Raw genomic sequence first — 18,686 nt, 5'->3', positions numbered from 1 at the left:
TCATAGCCGTCTGAGACATGGTTTCAGGTGAGAAGCAGAAGAAGCAGACCCTGAGACAAGGATTCAGGTGAGAGTGATTTATTAGGAAGTTTTCCAGAAAAGCTGCTAAGAGAATAGAGAAAGTAGAACCAGAAAGAGGAGGAGAAACAAGAGTGGAAGGGCACTTGGCTCAGTCTGCAGAGAAGCTCTGTGGACATGGGGCCAGAGCTGACTGTCAGAGCAAGGATACTAGAGAACTTAGACCTTTACCCAGGTGGTCTCTGGTAAAGGGGGCCCCGGGGAATGGCCATGACCGCAAGCAAAGGGATTCTAGCAGCCTCAGGGCAGTCTGCCCACACGCCTCCACAGATGTTGGCTGTTGGGAGGGACCACGCAAGCGGGTATGCTCCTGAACAGTAAAGGGATCCCAGGGGACGTGGGTGGAGCATGGCAGAGGCCTCTCCTGAGAATTAGTCCATGGATTATATTCCAATAAAGCATATATGGTGCTGATTATGTGGAGCCTGGCCCAGAGGAAGTTCCAGTAAGTGATAACTCTTTGCACCTGTTAGAAAGGGGGATGCAAAAGAGGTGCCCCAGGACTGTGTGGTCTACTAGAGGCAAGACCTTCTGAGAGCTTCCTTGTGCTTCCACTATTCCCTCAGGCCCACGTGCTCTCTCTCAGCTTCCAGAGCAGAATCCCACAGAGCTCCCCAACTGGGAGACCTGGCTCCAGCCCCCAGGCCTATCTACTTTGGAACCTGAACTAAGTTCTCCATGATCAGGATGGACTGAGCTAGGTAGCCGAGTGGTTAGTCACTGCTCTTAATCACTAGCACATCTGACAACCATCTGTGGAGCACGTACTGTGGAAAGGGTTCGCTCTGTGCTCAGATGGACAGGGTCCTGCTCTCACCAGGCTTAACGACTAGGACACTGCAAGACCTGTCCTGAGGCCCGGGCCCCTCCCTGCCTGCCCTGCTGAGGAGCAGGGGGTAAACAGGAAGGCCCAGTGCCAAGTGTGCAGGGCCCAGAGCAAAAATACAAATAGAGGCCCATATATCTCTGTCAGATATTTGAAGGTTATAAAACAAACCCAGAAACTGTTAAATAAAATAATTTGATTTTCTCACCTTAACAGTTCTATCTTCATAATATAAATTGAAATATACATGTAAAGTTATGATTGTATACAACTGAAAGTGACAAAATAGCAAAGAAGACTGAATGTAATTATGAGTACACATCTGGGTGTTTTGTTGGTGGGCTGGTGATGTTCCGATGAGTGATAAAACATACATTACTCCTTATTTATTTCATAAAATATATTGTGTTCATTTTAGTGAGATCATCATAGTTATATCCTTATAATCAAGATTTGCACATCATTTGAAAGTTGGGTATCAATAGTAACAATCTGAAGGATCAAAAATAAAATGCAATTACAGGGCGCCTGGGTGGCTCAGTCGTTCATTAAGTGTCTGCCTTCGGCTCAGGTCATGATCCCAGGGTTCTGGGATCGAGCCCCGCATCGGGCTTCCTGCTCAATGGGGAGCCTGCTTCTCCCTCTCCCACTCCCCCTGGTTGTGTTCCTTCTCTCGCTTTGTCTCTCTCTGTCAAATGAATAAATAAAGTCTTTAAAAAAAAAATGCAATTATATTTAAAGTGCATGGAATTTGAGTATATTTCCATCAAAAATGTAAATTAAATGCAAAGAAAAGAAAACTTATATCTTCAAAAATCGTTTTTATGCCTTGAAATTATCTATGGAAATCAAAACTATACACATTATAATCAGTGAATATCAGATTTTAAAATAAAATCATTTGAATCGAGATGAAATATTCAAATTTTTAAACATTTATAGAATTGAAACTATTCAGTCCTAGCCTTTCAGGTCCACCTAGTTGCCAATGTAAAGAGTTCGTGTCACATTTCATGTTACACTAATTGGAGTAATATGAATTCTAAGATACTGTGAGATGTTCTTTGGCCACTTTGTGCATTTATTGTGGGTACCACACTAATTCATGAGTACACTTAGGACCACAAATTGAAATAGGGAGAAAAGCCCCACCCCACAAAAAATAGTTGCTTGGCATTCCTGGGAAACAGATACTTTGTTATCTAAGAAGCTATTGCTCGTTGCTGTCTGGAGAAAGGATTTGACAAGTTGAATTTGCCTCTAAACATTCCTGCCTCTTGGTCCCCTCCTATTCCCCCCCCCCCCCACCTCCACCACCATCAGCAACAAAGTTCTTCATCAGGACAGAATCACCTTTTTGTCCTCATGCCCAAGGAATGGAGAAGGGTTTTAGGGGGGCCTGAGTGGCGTTAGGGGAGGAGATTATGCTCGTGGGTCCCACGGATGTCCTGTGGCAGAGGCTCCCGTATGTTCTCTGCTATGTTCATTTGTGAGCGTCTGTCTGTGATGTGTGGGCTCTGGGCAGTAGCCCTTTTTCCCTGTGCCTCAGGGTGATTCAGAGGGTGGGAGGAGATCTCATCAGCGAGATCTCTATCATACAGCTAACATCAGATAAATGATGGAGCTTGTCCTACGGCTGGTGTTTAAATCTATGTGTCTGCATTCACTCATGCCTTTCATTTATATATGCATTTGCTCATTTTTTTAAAACCCATATTTGCTTCCTCCAACCCTTCATTTCATTGTGGAATGCCAGGCCATAGGCAGTCTTGTTTTTCTGTTTGTTTTTGTTTTGTTTTAAAGATTTTATTCATTTATTTGTCAGAGAGTGCGAGCGCGTGCACAGACAAGCAGACTCCCTACAAGGAGCCCGATGTGGAACTTGATCCCAGGGCCCTGGGATCATGACCTGAGCTGAAGGCAGACGCTTAACCGACTGAGCCACCCAGGTGTCCTTTTAGGCAGTCTTGTAATGCAGCCCCACATCCGGCAGATGAGGGAATAAAGGCTCAGAGAAGGGCACTGATGTACCTAAGATCACACAGCAGAAAAGCCCCTGGCCACGTGTCACAGTCCAGAGGATGGACACCACGTTTGAGTTTCAGGTAAAATCCGAATAGGTGTTACTATATCCCGGTCAGTTTCCTCAGGCTCTGCTCCCCCAGCCACCTGCTGCGGGGCCCTGGGGATCCTGGAGGGGTTTTCAGCTTGAAGAGCCACTTCCTCTTTGGGGCCAGGCACTTCCTTCAGGTGACTCACAGGCTCCCACTGGCCCTGTGCTGGGAAACCAAGGTGGGGTGGAGCTGGGCCCAGGCCATGTCACCTTCTGCCTGCCACCCCAGCTGGGGGACCCTGGGACCAAGCAGTACCGTAGCCTGGAGGTAGGAGCTGGAGATGGGAGGAGGCCGCCGGACTGTTCTCACCCGGCCTGCTGGGTGGGGCTCTGAGAGCGCAGGCGAACGCGGGCCATGGTGGGCCGGGGGGCGGCCTCCACGTGCCGCCATTCCCACGTCTGGCTGCCAGGCTAGCTGCAGCCCCGGTGCAGGCTGACAGCAGAGGCTGGGACCCCTCAGAACCTGTGACACTTTCTCTTCAGTGCAGAAGGATAGTTAGGTGGAAAGAACAGGAGGCTGGGAGTCATGAGCCTGGATTTCTGACACCAACTTTCTCCTAAACTTGCCAGCTCCCCGCCCTTCTTTGGGCCTCAGTCTCCACGTGTGGGGGAGGGCTTGCCGGCTGTGACATTTTCTGGTGGCTTGGTGTCTCAGGATGTACATGAAGAGATTTGGGGTTGAATTCTGGCTCTGCCACCTTGCTCGCTGTGCCCGTCTCTCAGAGTCTCCGTTTTTACATTTGAAATAATAATCACTTTAAGCATTTTACATAATTTAGTCCTCACATCAACTTCTATGAGTCAGGTTTAATACTGTTGTCATTGTTACTATTTTATAATAAGGCGATGGAGGCACAGAGAGATTGGGTAACTTGCCCAAGGTGACACAGTAAGAGTCAAGATTCTCACTTGGACAGTTTGACCCCAGTGCCCACGCTGTTAACAACTGTGTTCTTGCTACTCAGACTGTGGCCCTTGGACCCGCAGCACCAGCATCAGCTGGGGGCTGGTCAGAAATGAAGAATCTCAGGTCCCAGTCTAGACCTCCTAGAAAACACTGTGTCAGACTGTGTTTTAACAAGGTCTCCAGGTGATCTGTTTGCACACTGAAGTTTGAGAAGCCTTGCTCTATTTATATTCCATCTGTCACTTAGGGTCATAATGGGAGACGCAGGAAGTAAGTATGCTTTGTAGACGGTAGCACTGGGAGAAAGCTGGGGACTGCAGGTAGGAGGCAGGGTTGGGGTGCCCCAGGGGTCTGTGTCTCAGGAGCTGGATGTCTCTTCTAAGCTGTCTCTGAGTCCAGCTCGGTCCCCCTCCAGTCTGAGGCTGAGACTTGGCTGTGTGTTTCTTGCCGGCATGTGGCTCTGGGGCCTGATGGGGCTGGAGAGTTCTCATGTTGGCATGGGCTTGGGCAGCGGGCCTGAGCCACCCCTGTCGTGGGTCTGCACGGCAGCAGGAGGTCTAGGTCCCAGCCCTGGCTCTGCCTCTGGCTCTCTGGGAGGCCTAGGGAGGCTCCCAGCCGTGCCAGCCTCAGCGTGCCCTGGTGGGCATTGTAGCAGCATCCTTGTAAGCCAGCAGCACTGCCCCGGGGCTGCCTTCTCTCTCCTTTTCTCCCCGAGGCCTGTTGGCACCGTCTCTCCTCCCAGTTCCTGAGCAGGAGGGCTGCCCTGCTGGCTGTAGGAACTGGGGATGGGGGAGGCAGTGCATGAGTCAGAAGTTAGCCACATAATTGCGGTGCCCCAGATCCCGCCTCCAGCCCCGTGGCCCTCCCTCAGTAGCTGCCTTAGAGGAGCAGCTGGTTGGGCAGCTACCTCCGGAGAAGCAGGTCTCTGGGCTGCACGAAAGGGCCTCAGCGCCCCCCAGGAGCCACACGCAGCCCCAGTTTCTCTCCAGGGTGGCTGGGACTTGGATTGCATTTCCCTGGGTTCTGGAGGGGGCGAGAGTAGTTTGGGGTACTGGTTGTCCTGGGTTTGGGGTTGGGGCTGGTTTGCGGGCAGCATGCATGGAGGTAGGATTGCTTGTGCGGGGTCTGGTGGCCCACAACTGGACCACCCGCCGACTCGGCGGCTTCCCCGGGCAGCGACAAGGTGTGGCCCATCCCTGGGGCCCATACCCAGCACAGGGTGGGCACTGCGTGGGGACTCGCGAAGGGTCAGGTGGGAGAGGAGAAGGCAGGGTGGACTGATGAGTGATCTGACTGGGTTTGTTCCCTTGTCCCCTCAGCTGTCCCAGGGAAGTGACATCACCACCTCCGTGGACAGGACATCCTCAGGAGCCCCGCTCACAGCCGCTGATACCTTCTTCCAGGTAAAGAAAAGAGAAGGGAAGGGTAGGGGGAGAAAGGAGTTAGAGACGAGCTACAGCGGGCAGCACACTGGCTGCTTGTAACAGTGCCTGCCTCTCCTAGGGGGACAGCGCCTTACAGTTTACAAAAAACAACAGTAATAATAATAATCCCCACTTTACAGATACGAAGACTGAGGTCTGGTGGTATTATACCAATTATTATCGCCACTTTACAGATAAGGAGACTGAGGTCTGGTGGTATTATACCAATTAGTAGGTGGTAGAACTGGGTCTCGTTGCACATTCTCAGTCCCTGTGATTTCCTGCCTCTAGGGCCATGTATTAAACTAAGTTTCCTTGACCTCCAGTTTGGGGGTTTAAAGGGCTCCCATTTCCAGGGGAGATCTGGATTTTAAAAGATAATCCTAGAGAAAGTGATGCTTCAGCCAAAGGAATGAATGGCAAATGGTGGAATTGGAGGTCTTGAATCACGGAATTGGCATGAACCTTCAAGGCGTGCTGGGCCAGCAAATTGCTGCAGCTTTCTTCCTCAGCATTCGAGTAAGTCCAATTTTCTTTGGTTACGGAAGGGAGACCAAGACATTTGAAAGGAGGGAAGAAAAGGTCAGGCCCCAGGTTCTCAGACATGCCTGGAAGTAGAGGGGCCCCCGTCCTTCACAGGGCACCACGATGAAGAGAGACGGAGTGACAGGAAGTCAGTATTCTGTGCTAATGCTGAGGTCATCTTCTACTAGACCCGGAACAGATGTGTGCAAACAGATATCAGGGGGTTAAGCAAAAATCGTGGGAGAAAATGCTTAATTGAGACTTTTTTTGGTAACTTTTTTTTTTTTCCTGTAAATTGGGAGAGGCTAATTATTATTCAGGAGCAGAAGTGGAAACAGGCTCAGAAACGTCTGTGCAGTCACATGGTTGAAGAGGCTCTGGTCTCCTTTCCTTCCACCGCACGTTTGACCAGCTTTTCTGACTGACAGATAAACCAGGGCCTGCTTGGTGCCAGGCCCAGTGCAGAGACACAGGCCCCCTGCTCAGTGACTCCCCTCGCAGGGATGGGGCCTGGGTATCTTGTGTCCCCATTGCCCCGTGCAGGGCCACAGACACTGGGGCTCTTCAGAAAAGCTTGGCCAAATAGTTCCAAAATCTCAGCCTGGAGAAGCTGTCAGCCTGGTGAACAAGGCAGCTACGGAAGCAGATAATTACCAGGCACGGAGGCCTGCGATCATGTCTCAAGAGTTCTGCCAGATGACGGGAGCACAGAGACAGGAGGTGGTGGGCTTCTGGGGGGATGGAGGGTCGGACCAAGCTTTGCACAGGGTCCATTTGTTAAGATGGATAGGACTTGAAGTGGGGTGGGGGGAGGGCCCAGCGTGAGCAAAAGGCGTGGAGGTGGGGAGACTGAATAATGTGGTGTGCTCGGAGCAGAGTGGTGTGAGGAGGGACTGGGGAGGGGGGGGATGAGGCTACACAGGTAGGTGTAAGGGGAAGGAAGCAAGAGAAAGATTCCTTAAATGGTAGGCCTTGCTTCTCTTCTCGTCCCCAAGGGCCTGCTTTGGGAAGCCCGTTTGTATGGTAACTCTGCTGTTTTACATAAATAAACAAAATAAATCATTGCTCTCCATTCCCTCTGGGGGTAAAAACTGGGCTTGGACAGGTTTGCTCAGTGCAAGTCTCTGCCAGATTCAGCTTTCTCCTTTTCCTCCCATTCGGGTGCCCCCCTCCCCCACCCCCACTTCACGGGGACCCAGGGAGAGGCCTTGGAAAAAGTCACGTGCTCCTGGGAGGCACTGGGGTGTCAACCGAGGTGAGAGGTTGATGAAAGGCTCCCCCTCATCAGGCCCCTGGGCTGACCCCTGAGGCCCCACCAGAAGCCCTAAGAATATTTGCTCACTCTGCCTGCTCTGGGAAGACCCCAGTCAGTGCCAGCCAGGGAAGAGGGGTAGGGGTCCTGACAGCTTCAAGGGGGGAAGCACTCAGCCCGCCAGGGAGGGAGGGGCCTGTCACAGGATGTATGCAAGCCTATGCAGGCCACTCTGCTGGGGAACCACTCCTAGGAGCTGTACAGGGGATTTCTGCATGAGAGGGTGGCTGGATGGAATGGCTCCAGATCTTTCTCGGTGCTGACATTTGAAATAGTCTGAAATCCAAGGATAGTTCTTAGATTCCTGTAGGACTGCACCAGGATTCCATGATTGTATGTCTTGAGTGAGGCGATTCTAAGACCCTGGTTTAGACAGCTTATAGCTAGAGATTTTGAGTTCTGAGATGCTAAGCTCGGCATTCTGGGCAAGGCCAGGTCACTCCTGGGGACTACTCAGCCCACGCTCATAGTCCCGACTTGGGAAGCAGTGGTCCTGCCTATGCCAAGACAAGCCAGGTCCCCCGGGCAGGGTCCATTCCTGGCTCCTGTCCAGCCTATAGCTCCAAACACACCCAAGACACGCGGGTCTGACCCCGTAGGGCCTTCACTGAAGCTCAGCCCACCTATCCTGACCTCCACCAGCCTCTCCTCCCCGTGGGCCCATACGCCGGGGATCTGGTGCTTCCCTGCAGAGCTGGCCAGGTGCTTCCATGAGCCGATGCGTGGAGGCCCGCGTGCGCTGGAAGGCACTGTGCACAGGGTATCGTGGCGGTCGTTGTGCAGTGAGCTTGTCTCCTTGAAAGGAAGGTTCGTGTCTGATTCTCTGTGGATCGTTCTTGGCTCCCGGCAGGGCCTGCAACAGAGCAGAGGCTTCTTAAACATTGACCAGGGGAGCTTAAGAGCTTTAGGTAGGGGATAAATTGTCCCAGAGGCCGCGGTTCCAAGGAAGCCGTCCCTTCTCGAGGGAGAAGCAGGGAGCCCTTTCTGCAGGAGGATGGCTGAGAGGGGCAGGAGAACTGGGGCTCCCACTGCGGGGGTCGGGAGCCAGGCCGCCCGGAAGATCGGGCCAGCTTGGCCGGCTCGGAGCGGAAATCAGAGGTCTCCTGGCATGGAAGCGTTGGATAAACAGCAACCCTGGCACCACTGTGGAAGGAGATTAAGAATGACCCTAATTATGGCCTGATTGATTCTTTGAGGTCTCCTGCAGAGGCCAGGCCTTGGCCACTGAGCTGCTTTTCCCCAAAGAATGGGCAGGCGTGATGGAGAGGGGCGCTGCTGACCCGCCTTATCTTTTTCCCTCCCCCAGCCTCTCCCCCCAGGCAGCTGCCTCCATGACAGCCTCCCTTCCTTCCTTATATCTGGGTACCTTCTCTGCTGGTTTCATTAAATCTCGGGCTTTGTGTGAGGCCCAGAGAAGTGGAACGACTTGCCCAGGGCCGCACAGTGAGATGGGGGCAGCCAGATCTCCCCATTCTAGCCATCTGATGAGGCCCACAGATGGGATGGTGGTAAATGCTTGAGTGCTCCTCAGAAGCTAACTGCAGAAACCCAGGCCTCTGGGCAGTGGGGCAGGGTCTGGGATTGGGTGGTCCTGTTATCAGCCCTGTCTGTCCCGTCCCCTGCCAGCCCCAGCCCTGGGGCCAGGGATTTGTCTCCTGGGTTTGGGTTTGGTGGCTTGATGAGCTGGCTGGAGGTGCCCTGCTACCCCTGGGCTCCCAGAGGGCGAGGAGTCTCCTGTTGGCAACAGGCCCCCCACCACCTCCAGATGGAGCCCACACGGGGCTTAACTTGCTGGCTGGAGCCCCCATGTTCCCCCACTTTGCCACATATCCTTCCTTATTTCCAAATTCCACTTAGATCTGCCCTCTCCTAGAAGCCACCCTGCAATGATCAGTGCTGGGACCCGAGGAGGCACAGGAGTTAATGGGACCCAGAAGAGACCCTGACCTGGGCAGGGAAGGTTTGCTGGAGGAGTGGTTGTTGAGCTGAGCCCAGTAGGAGTTTTCCAGGCCTTGAAGATGAGCAGAGGGGCCCAGAGCGAAGGCCGTTCACAGGCACACCTGTGCTGGGCACAGGGCATGGGCAGGGCAGTGAGGAAGAACCACAGGGAGGCCTGGTCTACCTTCAAGGCCATGTTCCCTGAGCACTATGGGGAGGCGTCCTCATAGCCCTGTGCCTTTTATGCCTTGGGTTTTACTCTAGGGGAATGTTGGGGTCATTGCTGTGAGCTACCGAGCCTGTGACTACCTATCCCTTGGTCCCCGTCGAAGATGGTGGAGGCACCTGGGCGGGGGCAGGCCTGGCCTGGGCTCAGGGTGACTAGGCCTCTAACAATGTTACAGGCCTTCCTGCAGCTGTCATCCTCATTTTGACTGTTCTAGTCAGCAACAGGCTGAGGGCTCCCAGCATTCGTCCTCGGAAGGGAGGGGCCTCTTCTCCTCAGACTGGGCAAGGACCGTGGGGTTTGTCTTTCCCTCCTTCCTCTCCTGCCCCGTCTCTGCCTTTCTCCTGAGGCTGAAGAGAGAGCAGGTGGTTAAAAGGCTTTAGGGTGTGTGCCAGAAAGGCCCTGGGAGATCACCTGGTGTCATGTATCCCATGACAGAGACAGGAAAGCCGAGGCCAGAGGCTTGTGGGGTCACCCAGCTTGCTGGTCACCCAAGGCTGGGCTGGGGTTGAAGCCAGGGAGGGCAGCTGTGGCCAGGGAGAAAGGGGGCTGTTCCTCGTGCACGCGTGTGCCCTGCCTCCCTCCCCGGGGTCCTGGCAGACTGCTCGAGAAGCTCAGGTCTCCTCCTCCTCCAGCCCTGCACTCATCAGGGGTTTCCCTTTTCCTCCCCTGGGTTCTCGGCCCCATTCCCTGCCCCTGCTCCCCTGGTGCCAACCGAAATATTGGGCTTGGCCCTTTGATGTGCAGTTTGCAGGAATACAGGCGTCGTGGCCGGTGCAGACAAGGAATGGGCAGACCTTCCCTCTGGGGCTGGTAGCACGGAAAGGCTCGGCAGTCCCGGGTTCAGATCTTCCCTTCTTCCCAGTTAGCTCTTTGGCCTTGGGTCAATCACTTAGTCTCTCCCTCCTGCCTATCTATCTATTCATCAATCGATCGCTATAGGTATCTAAATTGAATACATGGGTACTTAAGTAATAGCCTTTGGGGAACATTTTTAGGTTTACGGGAGAATCAATCAGGAAGTAGAGAGCTGCTCCGTACTCTCCCTCCCCACCCCCAGCTGCCCTCGTTATTGACAGCCTATGTTGGGGTGGTATGTTTGTTCCAGCTGATGAGACCATGTTGACACAGGATTATTAACCAAAGTCATAGTTTCCACCAGGGTTCACTCGTGGTGTGGGACATTCTGTGGGGTTTGACAAATGTCTGATGACATGTGCCCATTATTACAGCATCGTATGGAATCGTGTCATTGCCCTAAAAATCTTCCACGCTTCTCCCGCCCCCGCCCCCTGGCAACCACTGATCTCTTTACTGCTCCCATGGCTTTGTCTCTTCCAGCACGTCATGGAGTTGGAATCATACAGTATGTAGCCTTCTCAGACTGGCCTCTGTCATGGAACAATATGCTCTTAAGGTCTCTTCATGCATTTATGTGGCTTGATCATGTATTTCTCTTTGTCACTGAGAACTATTCTATCGTCTGGGTGGACCTGTTTGTTCATCCATTCACCTGGGGCCCATGTTTCCAATGCGTAAAAGAAGGCTGTGGAGGTCAACTTTGGAAGATTGTCATCAGGAGATGACACAGGTATCATCCATGTCACTTTCTGTGACTAGTTTCTTTCACTCTGCACCATGTTTCCAAGATTTATTCCTGTTGTAGCATATATCCGTGTTTTATTCCTTTTTATTGCAGCCTTGGGTCCTTTTTAAAAAAATTTTTTTTAATTTTTAAAAGATTTATTTAGAGAAAGAGAATGCGGGGGGAGGGGCAGAGCAAGATGGAGAAGAGAATCTCAAGCAGACTCCGTGCCAAGCATGGTGATCAATGCAGGGCTCAATCTCATGACCCCGAGGTCATGACCATCTAGTCCCCATTTCTCAGGCAAGTAAAGTAAGGCTCAGAGAGAGCTAGTAAGCCATCCGAGGTTACAGAGCGGGTCAGCTGAAGACCAGGCTGGAACCTGGGCACTGTCACCTGGCCTGAAGTTCTTTCCCCTCTCAGGAAAGAGAACAGGCTTGGGCAGTGAGGCTGGTCACGCAAGAGCGGAGCAGGGACGTGGGTCAGGTCCACGTCCAGGACGTCAGGGTGCGAGAGGAGCCTAGAGTGCCAGTGCCCTGCTTCTGCTCCGTAGCAGGTGCTCACTCCATCCCAGCCCCAGCCCCTTGCAGGCCCTTCTGTGTATAAAACGGGGCTGTGGAAGTTCAGGGCAGGGGCCAGGAATTTGGACAGAAAGTGGAACTTTGGACTGAGGGACGCCCTTGAACATCAGGCTCAGAGGTGAGGGCTTTCTCTTATCCCAGAGCAGGAGGAGCGCCTGGCTAGGGATTTCTTGGGAGCTTGGCTAGTGTCAGCAGTCCTGGAGGTGGCTTGGAGAAATCGATCAATCCTAAGTAATGTCATTAGCCCTGGCAGAAAGAGGAGGTGTCGGGGGAGGCTGGGGAGAGTCTGGTCTCTGGGAGCTTGTCTGACTGCTCAGTGACTGAACAGCACATCTCTGTTAGCAGAACTTCCGGGCCCCCGCAGAAGTCCAGTCTGGCAAGTCCCCAGTGCCCCCCACCTCTTACGGCTGGTCACTGGGGACATGGGAATAACTCAGGCCATTCCATGGGGGAGGCAGGCCCATCACCCGTGCTCACATGGGGTGCCTGGGGAAGACTGAGGGACACTCGGAGCTATGGGAAGCTGGGAAACCCTCTAACCAAACCTGGAGCTCAGGGCAGTCTCCCTGGAGGAGGTCACATCTGAGCTGAGACTCAAAGCATGGGGAGGTGTTCGTCAGCAGAAGGGACAGCAAATTCTGGAAGGTGAGGCTAGGAGAGTCAGATCCTGGCCATTTGCCTGTTAAAGAGCTCACTCTGGCCACAGGGGAGGACTCAGATTGGTGGGGTGTGACCTCCATAGGGAGGCCAGAGGATTTCCTGTCTAGGGGAGAGATGAGACCTGGGCCAGGCCAGTGGCCAAGGGGCTGGTGAGAAGAGGCTGTGAGGGATGTTAGAAGCAGGTTGGGGTGGTAAGGGGATCAGGGTGGCCTGTGCTGGGTCTGTAGGGCCTGGGGGATACCCCTGGAGGCAGCCAGGAGCCGCTGGCTGTCTCAGTCGGGAGACAGTGATTGAGTGGGCTTGGCCACACCTGGTAACTGAAGCCCTGGGCGTGGACGAAAAGGCCCCAGGAGAGCATGCAGAGGAGACAGAAGAGGTTTGCCTCCCCAGGATGCCCATGCAGTTATGAACAGTGTGAAAATTTACCAGGCAGGGTGGCAGGGAGGGGAGGCGATTCCCAGAGCCACGATCAGCTGAGCCCTGGGCCGAGGCCTAGTGCAGGCAGTTCTGCTTCCCTGATGTGAAGTGGAATTTCCATTCCTGGTGCCTTGTAATGCTCAGTTTGCAGGCTGCGGCGGGGGAGGGCAGGGGACACGTGGGACTCAGTCCCGGGCTCGGCGAGTCCTGGAAAAGGCGTGTGAGAACAGGGGAACCTGGGTGTGGGCTCCTGTCACGGAATGCCCACCTGCTGTACACCTCAGTGCAGTGATGTTGTCCTCCTTGTACCCTCCGCCCCATAATCTGGTCTCCCATAGGAGTCAAGGCACAGGCTGTTACCCATTTTACAGATTGAGAAACCAAGGATCAAGGAAGAACCCTGGAGGCCCCAGCCACAGGGCAAAGGTGGGACAGATGTGATTGATCTGGCCAGTAGAGGCCCTAATCTTGGGGTAAGATTTGGCTCCCTGGCTCTGTAAGATCTGGAAGTCTGGGAATGTGGGAGTACATTTGTGAGCACACAATCCTTCTGGAGTAGAATAAAGTAAAGCTGGGAGCACCCCTCCCAACGGCCCCTCCCCTCTCCCCAAGCCCATGGGACCTAAGCCACCAGACTGCAACAGCACACACATCCCCTAAGCCCTGGGCTCGGCTTGGCTCCAAGAGCCCCCAGCAGCTGCTCCGTAGTCCACATGCCTCCCCAGGGAGTCAGGGGCCCAGAAGCTACACCAGACAATTCCCAGCAATTAGGAGGCTCCGAGTCAGTCGATATTCCGAGCAAGGCCCTAATGCATCTCGCCCCCTCTTACCGACCAGAGGCTCTAATCCCTGTGCTGAGGTGAGCATTTGGTGGGGGGGGGGGGGATGAGGGTAGGTAGAGGCCCTGAGTGAGGCCAAGGTGGAAGTAGTGGGTGGGCCTGAGGCCCAGCCTGCCGCTCTGGAGCAGCCCCTGGGGCACTTAGAGACAGGCCTCAGCTCGGGGCTGCCTCCTGGAAGCACGTCCTGACTATCCATGCACAATGCTAAGTACCCACAGCCCACCTTTACTCTTTCCAGAATACCAGCTCCTGAGCCACTGTGGCCAGCCCAGTGGCCGAGGGGTCAGCGACTGCCCCCGTCAAGGGCTGGGCAGTAAGTTCTAGGCTTTGTGGGCCCTTCGATCTCTATTACAACCACTCCCCTCTGCAGTTTCTCTTGCAGCCATAGACTACATAAACAAACAATCATGCCTGCAGCCAATAAAGCTTTATTTATGGACACTGAAACCTGACTCTCCTATAATTTTCATGTGTCACAAAATACTCTTGTTTTGATTTTTTGCCCCTGAACTGTAAAAATACAGAAAAGCCATTCTTAGCTTGTGGGCTATACAAAAATAGGTGGCTGGTCGGATTTGGTGCCTGAGTTACAATTTGCCAACCCCGGGGTTAGAGCAAGGCCCCTGGAGCCAGACTGACAGGCTCTGCTGTGTGATCTTTGGTGGTGGCTAAACCTTTCTGTGCTTCAGATTTCCCATCTGGAGAATGGGGGTGATAATGATAATACATGGGGAATGTAAAATGGTGCACTGCTTTGCTGTTTTTACAAAACGGCTCTTGGCCGTTCTTCAAAGGGTTGAACATGGAATCGCCATATGACCCAGCACTTCTGTTCCAAAGCATGTATGCAAGAGAAGTGACAACACGCTCACGCGAGAACTTGTTCATTAGCAGTGTTATTCCTAACAGCTCAAAAGTGGTAACAACCTAGATGTCCCTCAGCTGATGAATGGATAAAATGGTCTGTCCATACAATTGAGTGTCATTCAGCCCTAAAGAGGAATGCAGTACTGACTCCTGCTAGAACAGGATGAGCCTCGAGAACTATTAATTAACATATTGTATGATTGCAGTGATAGGCGATGTCCAGAATAGGCAAATCCATAGGTTCAGAAAGTACATTAGTGGTGTCTGGGGAAGGGGTGGGGGGGGAAGGGGGATGGGGTGGTGAGTGCTAATGGGTTTGGGTGTTTTGCTGGGATGGTGAAGATGCTTTGGAATCAGATGGCGGTGATGGTTGCACGACTTTGTGACTACTGAAAACAATATGCTAAATACTGAATTGTACCCTCTAAAAGGGTGAATGTTTTGGCTTGTGAATTTGATCTCGATAAAAAAATAATACCTCACAGGGTCGCTATAAGAGTTAGTGCACAGTAAGTGATTGGCTTTGTCCCTCACTGGTCCTGTGGGGCCCTGAGGGCATCAGTGTGCCTGTCCCGTTCACGTTGTCTCCAAGACCAAGGACAGGACCCCATACATAACATGTGGCTTAGAGTCTCTGGAGTTCCGCAGACCCGGGGTTGAGTCCTCACTCCTTGGGCAAATTGCTGGGCTGCTGTGAGCCCCAGGCTCCTCGTCGGGGTGTGTGAGGCGCCCGAGCCAGGGGCCGTGTGGCCGATGCGAGCCCCGAGCGGCTGAGCCCCTGGCAGGCATCTCCAGGGTGCCGAGCAGGGCCGGGGCACTTGCTCCTGGTGGCAGCGACTCAACCTCCAAGACATCTCTCACTGTCCCCGCAAGCACAGCAGGACTCCCGGAGCCCAAAGCCGTGAGCACTTTGGGGCACAAGAGCAGATTCTCAGGTTGGCCACAGCCAGGTTTTGGACTGCATGCGGGGCACTGTCCCTTTCTTTCCCTGAGCCTCAGTTTATCCAGTTGTCAGTCGGCTTCGGGACATAACACCTGCCAGGCGAGGCATACAGTGGTCACACCGTGCCCGGTCTATTTTAAAGGAAGTACACTGGAGGACGTGATTGAGAAAATAAGGCTGAGAACAGCTAAGGGCGTATGGGAAGGGGTTGCAGTTTTATAGGAGGTGGCCTGGGAAAGTGTGGTGGAGAAAAGAACATTTGAGCAAAGACCTGAGGAGGGGAAGGAAGGCGCCCTGTGGAGCTCGAAGGGCAAAGCATTCTGGGCCGAGGCAGCTGGGGCAGGTCCAGAGCAGGTGTGGCTGGGGGTGATGGGGTCGGGGTGAGGGGCGGGAGACCGGCCCGGGGGAGCCGCGGGGGTGCAGGCCTCCAGCTTGTAGGCCTCACGGCAGGGCCCTGGGCGGGGACTGGCACCCAACGGGGCGACAGGGACTCTTGCTGTGTCTGGCGCTGAGTCCCCGCGCCCTCCCCTGCCTCACAGGCCTGTGCTTCCCCCTGCAGGAGCGGCCGGGGGCCTCGATGGGCGCCTGAGGGCCGGGCGCCCGTTGGCAGGCGAGAGCATGGTGAGACACCAGCCGCTGCAGTACTACGAGCCCCAGCTCTGCCTCTCCTGCCTCACGGGCATCTACGGCTGCCGCTGGAAGCGCTACCAGCGGTCCCACGATGACACCACGCCGGTGAGCCGGGCTGGGACGGGGTCGGGGGACCTAGGGCGCCCCGGGGCCTGGGGGAAGGGTCTCCTCACTCTGCCAGGCGGCTCTGGACAGGGCAGTGCCCCGCTGGGTTCCAGTTTCTCCTTCTATAACACGGGCCCATGGTCATTCGGGAATCTGCCTGACCAGGCGGGCAGGGAAGTAGGCCATCCTGTCCTGGATGGAGCTGGTGAACTCTCCTCAGACACATGGGACCTGGGCAGAAAGGGGAGCTCCAGGAGGGACACTCTAAGAGGAAGGGCTCATTCCCGCCGCCCCCAAGGTGAGCAGAAGCCTTCAGCTTCCTGGCAGCTAGGCAGGTGGGCAGGCGGGTGGCTGGAGGGGAGGGTGAGGAGGTGGGCCAGGCCATCCCGGAGCCTGGGAGCTGGCAGGGCCGTGGCCTGGCCCCAGGGCTCCGTCACCTGAGCCGCAGGCCTGTCAAGAGCTGGCAGCAGGATGAAGAAAGGCTCGCTCAGTGTCCGGCACCCCAGGCCAGACCCTGAGCTGAGCCGAGCTGGGCTTCCGTCCCTGGGGCGCTGTTAGCGGCTGGGTCTAGTTTCTTCTCTGAAGGAACCCAACTCCTTCAGGAGGGAAGGGAGGGAGATAAATAGTGTTTATCTAAAAGCTTTGCTGCCTGGAAAACAGTTCTCCTCTCTCCTGCTTGTCTAAACAAAGAAGCCAGCCTCCAAATTGAGCCAGCCTTGAAACAGGATGGAGTGGCCAAGGGTGTGGGTGGCAGCTGAGGTCAGAGGCCAGGTATCACCAGGCTCCCTGGATGGGGGGAGGATGGGGAAGCTCGTCCACCTTCCCGCCCTCCTTCTCTGCCTGTGCTGGGGACCAACAGAGCACTAGCCTGACTCAGGAGCCTGGGGTCATGACCCCCGAGTGGTGAGAAGCAGGTGTCAATCGTCTAACATTACCACGTCCCCACTCCCAGCCCAGAGAAGGGGACATGCGAAACTGAGGCAAGGGAGAGGGAGGGGCCTGCCCCAGGCCACCAGGCAAGTCCCAGGGACAGGGGCCGGCGGCAGGGCCTCCCCGTGTCGGGAAGGGCAGGAGCTCGGCAGGCAGCGGGCACCGGGTGTCCGTGCTGGGCACAGTGCTGAGCACTGACACGGCCACTCTCGTTCCTCCCACCGAGCCCCCAAGCTAGGTGTCGTCACCCCCGTTTCACAGGGGAAACAGAAGCCGGGGATGCCAGTGAGGGGGCAGAGCTGTGATCCGGCCCCGGGGCAAGTGTGGGTCCAACAGCTCCGGGAGGGAAGACAGCTGATGCAGAGGGAGGAGGACGGGAGGAGGACGGCCGAGCTCCCCAGCAGCAAGCCCCTTGGCCGTCGGAGTAGCTGCTGGAGGCAGGCCTAGCTCCCAGGACATCTGACAGCCCTCTGTAGCCCAGGGCAGGCCCATCCCAGGCTTCAGAGTCAGGAAGTGATAGGCCGTGGCTGTGGCCAGCACAGGGCCCAGGGTGGAGGAAGTGGTGGGCTGAGGCCAGTTTTGAGCTGACTGGGAGCCCAAGCCGTGCAGTCTCTGCGAATGCCTACGTCTGGGGTGCCCGGTGTGGAGCAAAGCGGGGAGGGGCCGCAGGAGGCCACAGGCCAGCTTGGCTGTGAGAGGGAGGGTTTTGCTGCAGCCCCGGGTGTCAGGGCCTCCGCAGAACGGGCTGAGCTCACCTCAGGCGACCCTCCGAGACTCCCAGCTGAGGATGAGCATCCTCCCCCTTCCCTGTCACTCACCTCATTCTGCTTCCCCACCCACTTCCTGGGTTCTAGCCTCAGCCTGCTCACCCTTTCTTTCTCTCTCCCCCTTCTTCTTTTTTCTCCCCAGTCCCTCCAGAGATGGCCGGCTGGGGACCATGAGGGGGGCTGGGCTCTCTGGCCTGACACAGGGAGGGAATAGCAATCCGTCGTTTCAGAGTCGAGGCTGGTGCCGAGTAGGCTCTCCTAAGCTTTGCTGAACAAACAGGCCCCTGAGTGAGCTCTGGGGGCATGGGTTGGGTGTGAAGGAGCATTGCCAAGGCAGTAGAGGAAAGGCCCCCAAAAGGGGCAGGGGCTCCAACTTTGGGCCTGTGCTTCTTCTTAGCCCCACCTTCCCTTCTGACTTTGGGGACCCCTCCCCTCCCCCTGCCCAGGCACGGCCTCCCCTCAAGTCCTCTTGAGGGAGCCTCTCCTAGCGCCTCCCAACTCCGACAAGCCCTGGGTCAAGTTCTTCTGTGAAGCCGACCTCTCTGATCCTCATCTGTGAAATGGGGCGACAGACTGTGGGTGGTGAGTCACAGAAGCCTTTCATCATGACCCTGCTCAGGCTGGGAAGTAAACCACGAGAGGAGCAGTTAACATTTATTGAGTACCTGTTGTGGGCTGGGAGCCGGAGCGGAGAGCTTACCGAGAGCTTGCCCTGTTAGGTCGCCGCTGTGGGGCGGGTTTCACTGTGATGCCGATGGAGGTCTCGAGGCTTCAAGCTGCGCGTCACACCTGGAGTCCAGGATAGATTTACAAGAGGAGCCACAGGAAGATGAAGGCTGGAGGGGAGGACACGCATGTTTTGAGTATGTGATTGAGAACTTGCCAGAAGGGGAAGAAAGGAGGGGCGGGAGGAGGATTTGGGAAGTTGCGCATGGAGGAAGAGCTTGGGACCAGGAGCGTGCCGGACAAGAGTGGGCGTGGCTTGTGGGACCAGGAGCTTGTGGGGGCAAGAG

At 55.0% G+C, this 18,686-nt stretch overlaps 1 protein-coding gene across 5 annotated transcripts in view; it reads left to right on the top strand.

Annotated features, from left to right (window-relative positions):
* The window catches only part of GDPD5 (glycerophosphodiester phosphodiesterase domain containing 5), an 82,459-nt gene that overhangs the window by 26,168 nt on the left and 37,605 nt on the right, over positions 1-18,686 (top strand). For 2 of the 5 annotated variants that reach the window (XM_032427189.1, XM_032427186.1), the window contains exons 2-3: positions 5,244-5,327; positions 15,801-15,976. In XM_032427189.1, the coding sequence (XP_032283080.1) occupies positions 15,860-15,976 (117 nt within the window). In that variant the 5' untranslated portion in view covers positions 5,244-5,327; positions 15,801-15,859. The other 3 variants (XM_032427188.1, XM_032427187.1, XM_032427191.1) reach the window with 3 other exon arrangements.

This window comes from Phoca vitulina, unplaced genomic scaffold (assembly GCF_004348235.1).
Source record: "Phoca vitulina isolate PV1807 unplaced genomic scaffold, GSC_HSeal_1.0 scaffold36, whole genome shotgun sequence".
Lineage (NCBI taxonomy): Eukaryota > Metazoa > Chordata > Mammalia > Carnivora > Phocidae > Phoca > Phoca vitulina.
Note: the sequence above shows the minus strand (reverse complement) of the source record. Positions and strands in the feature narration are given on the sequence as shown.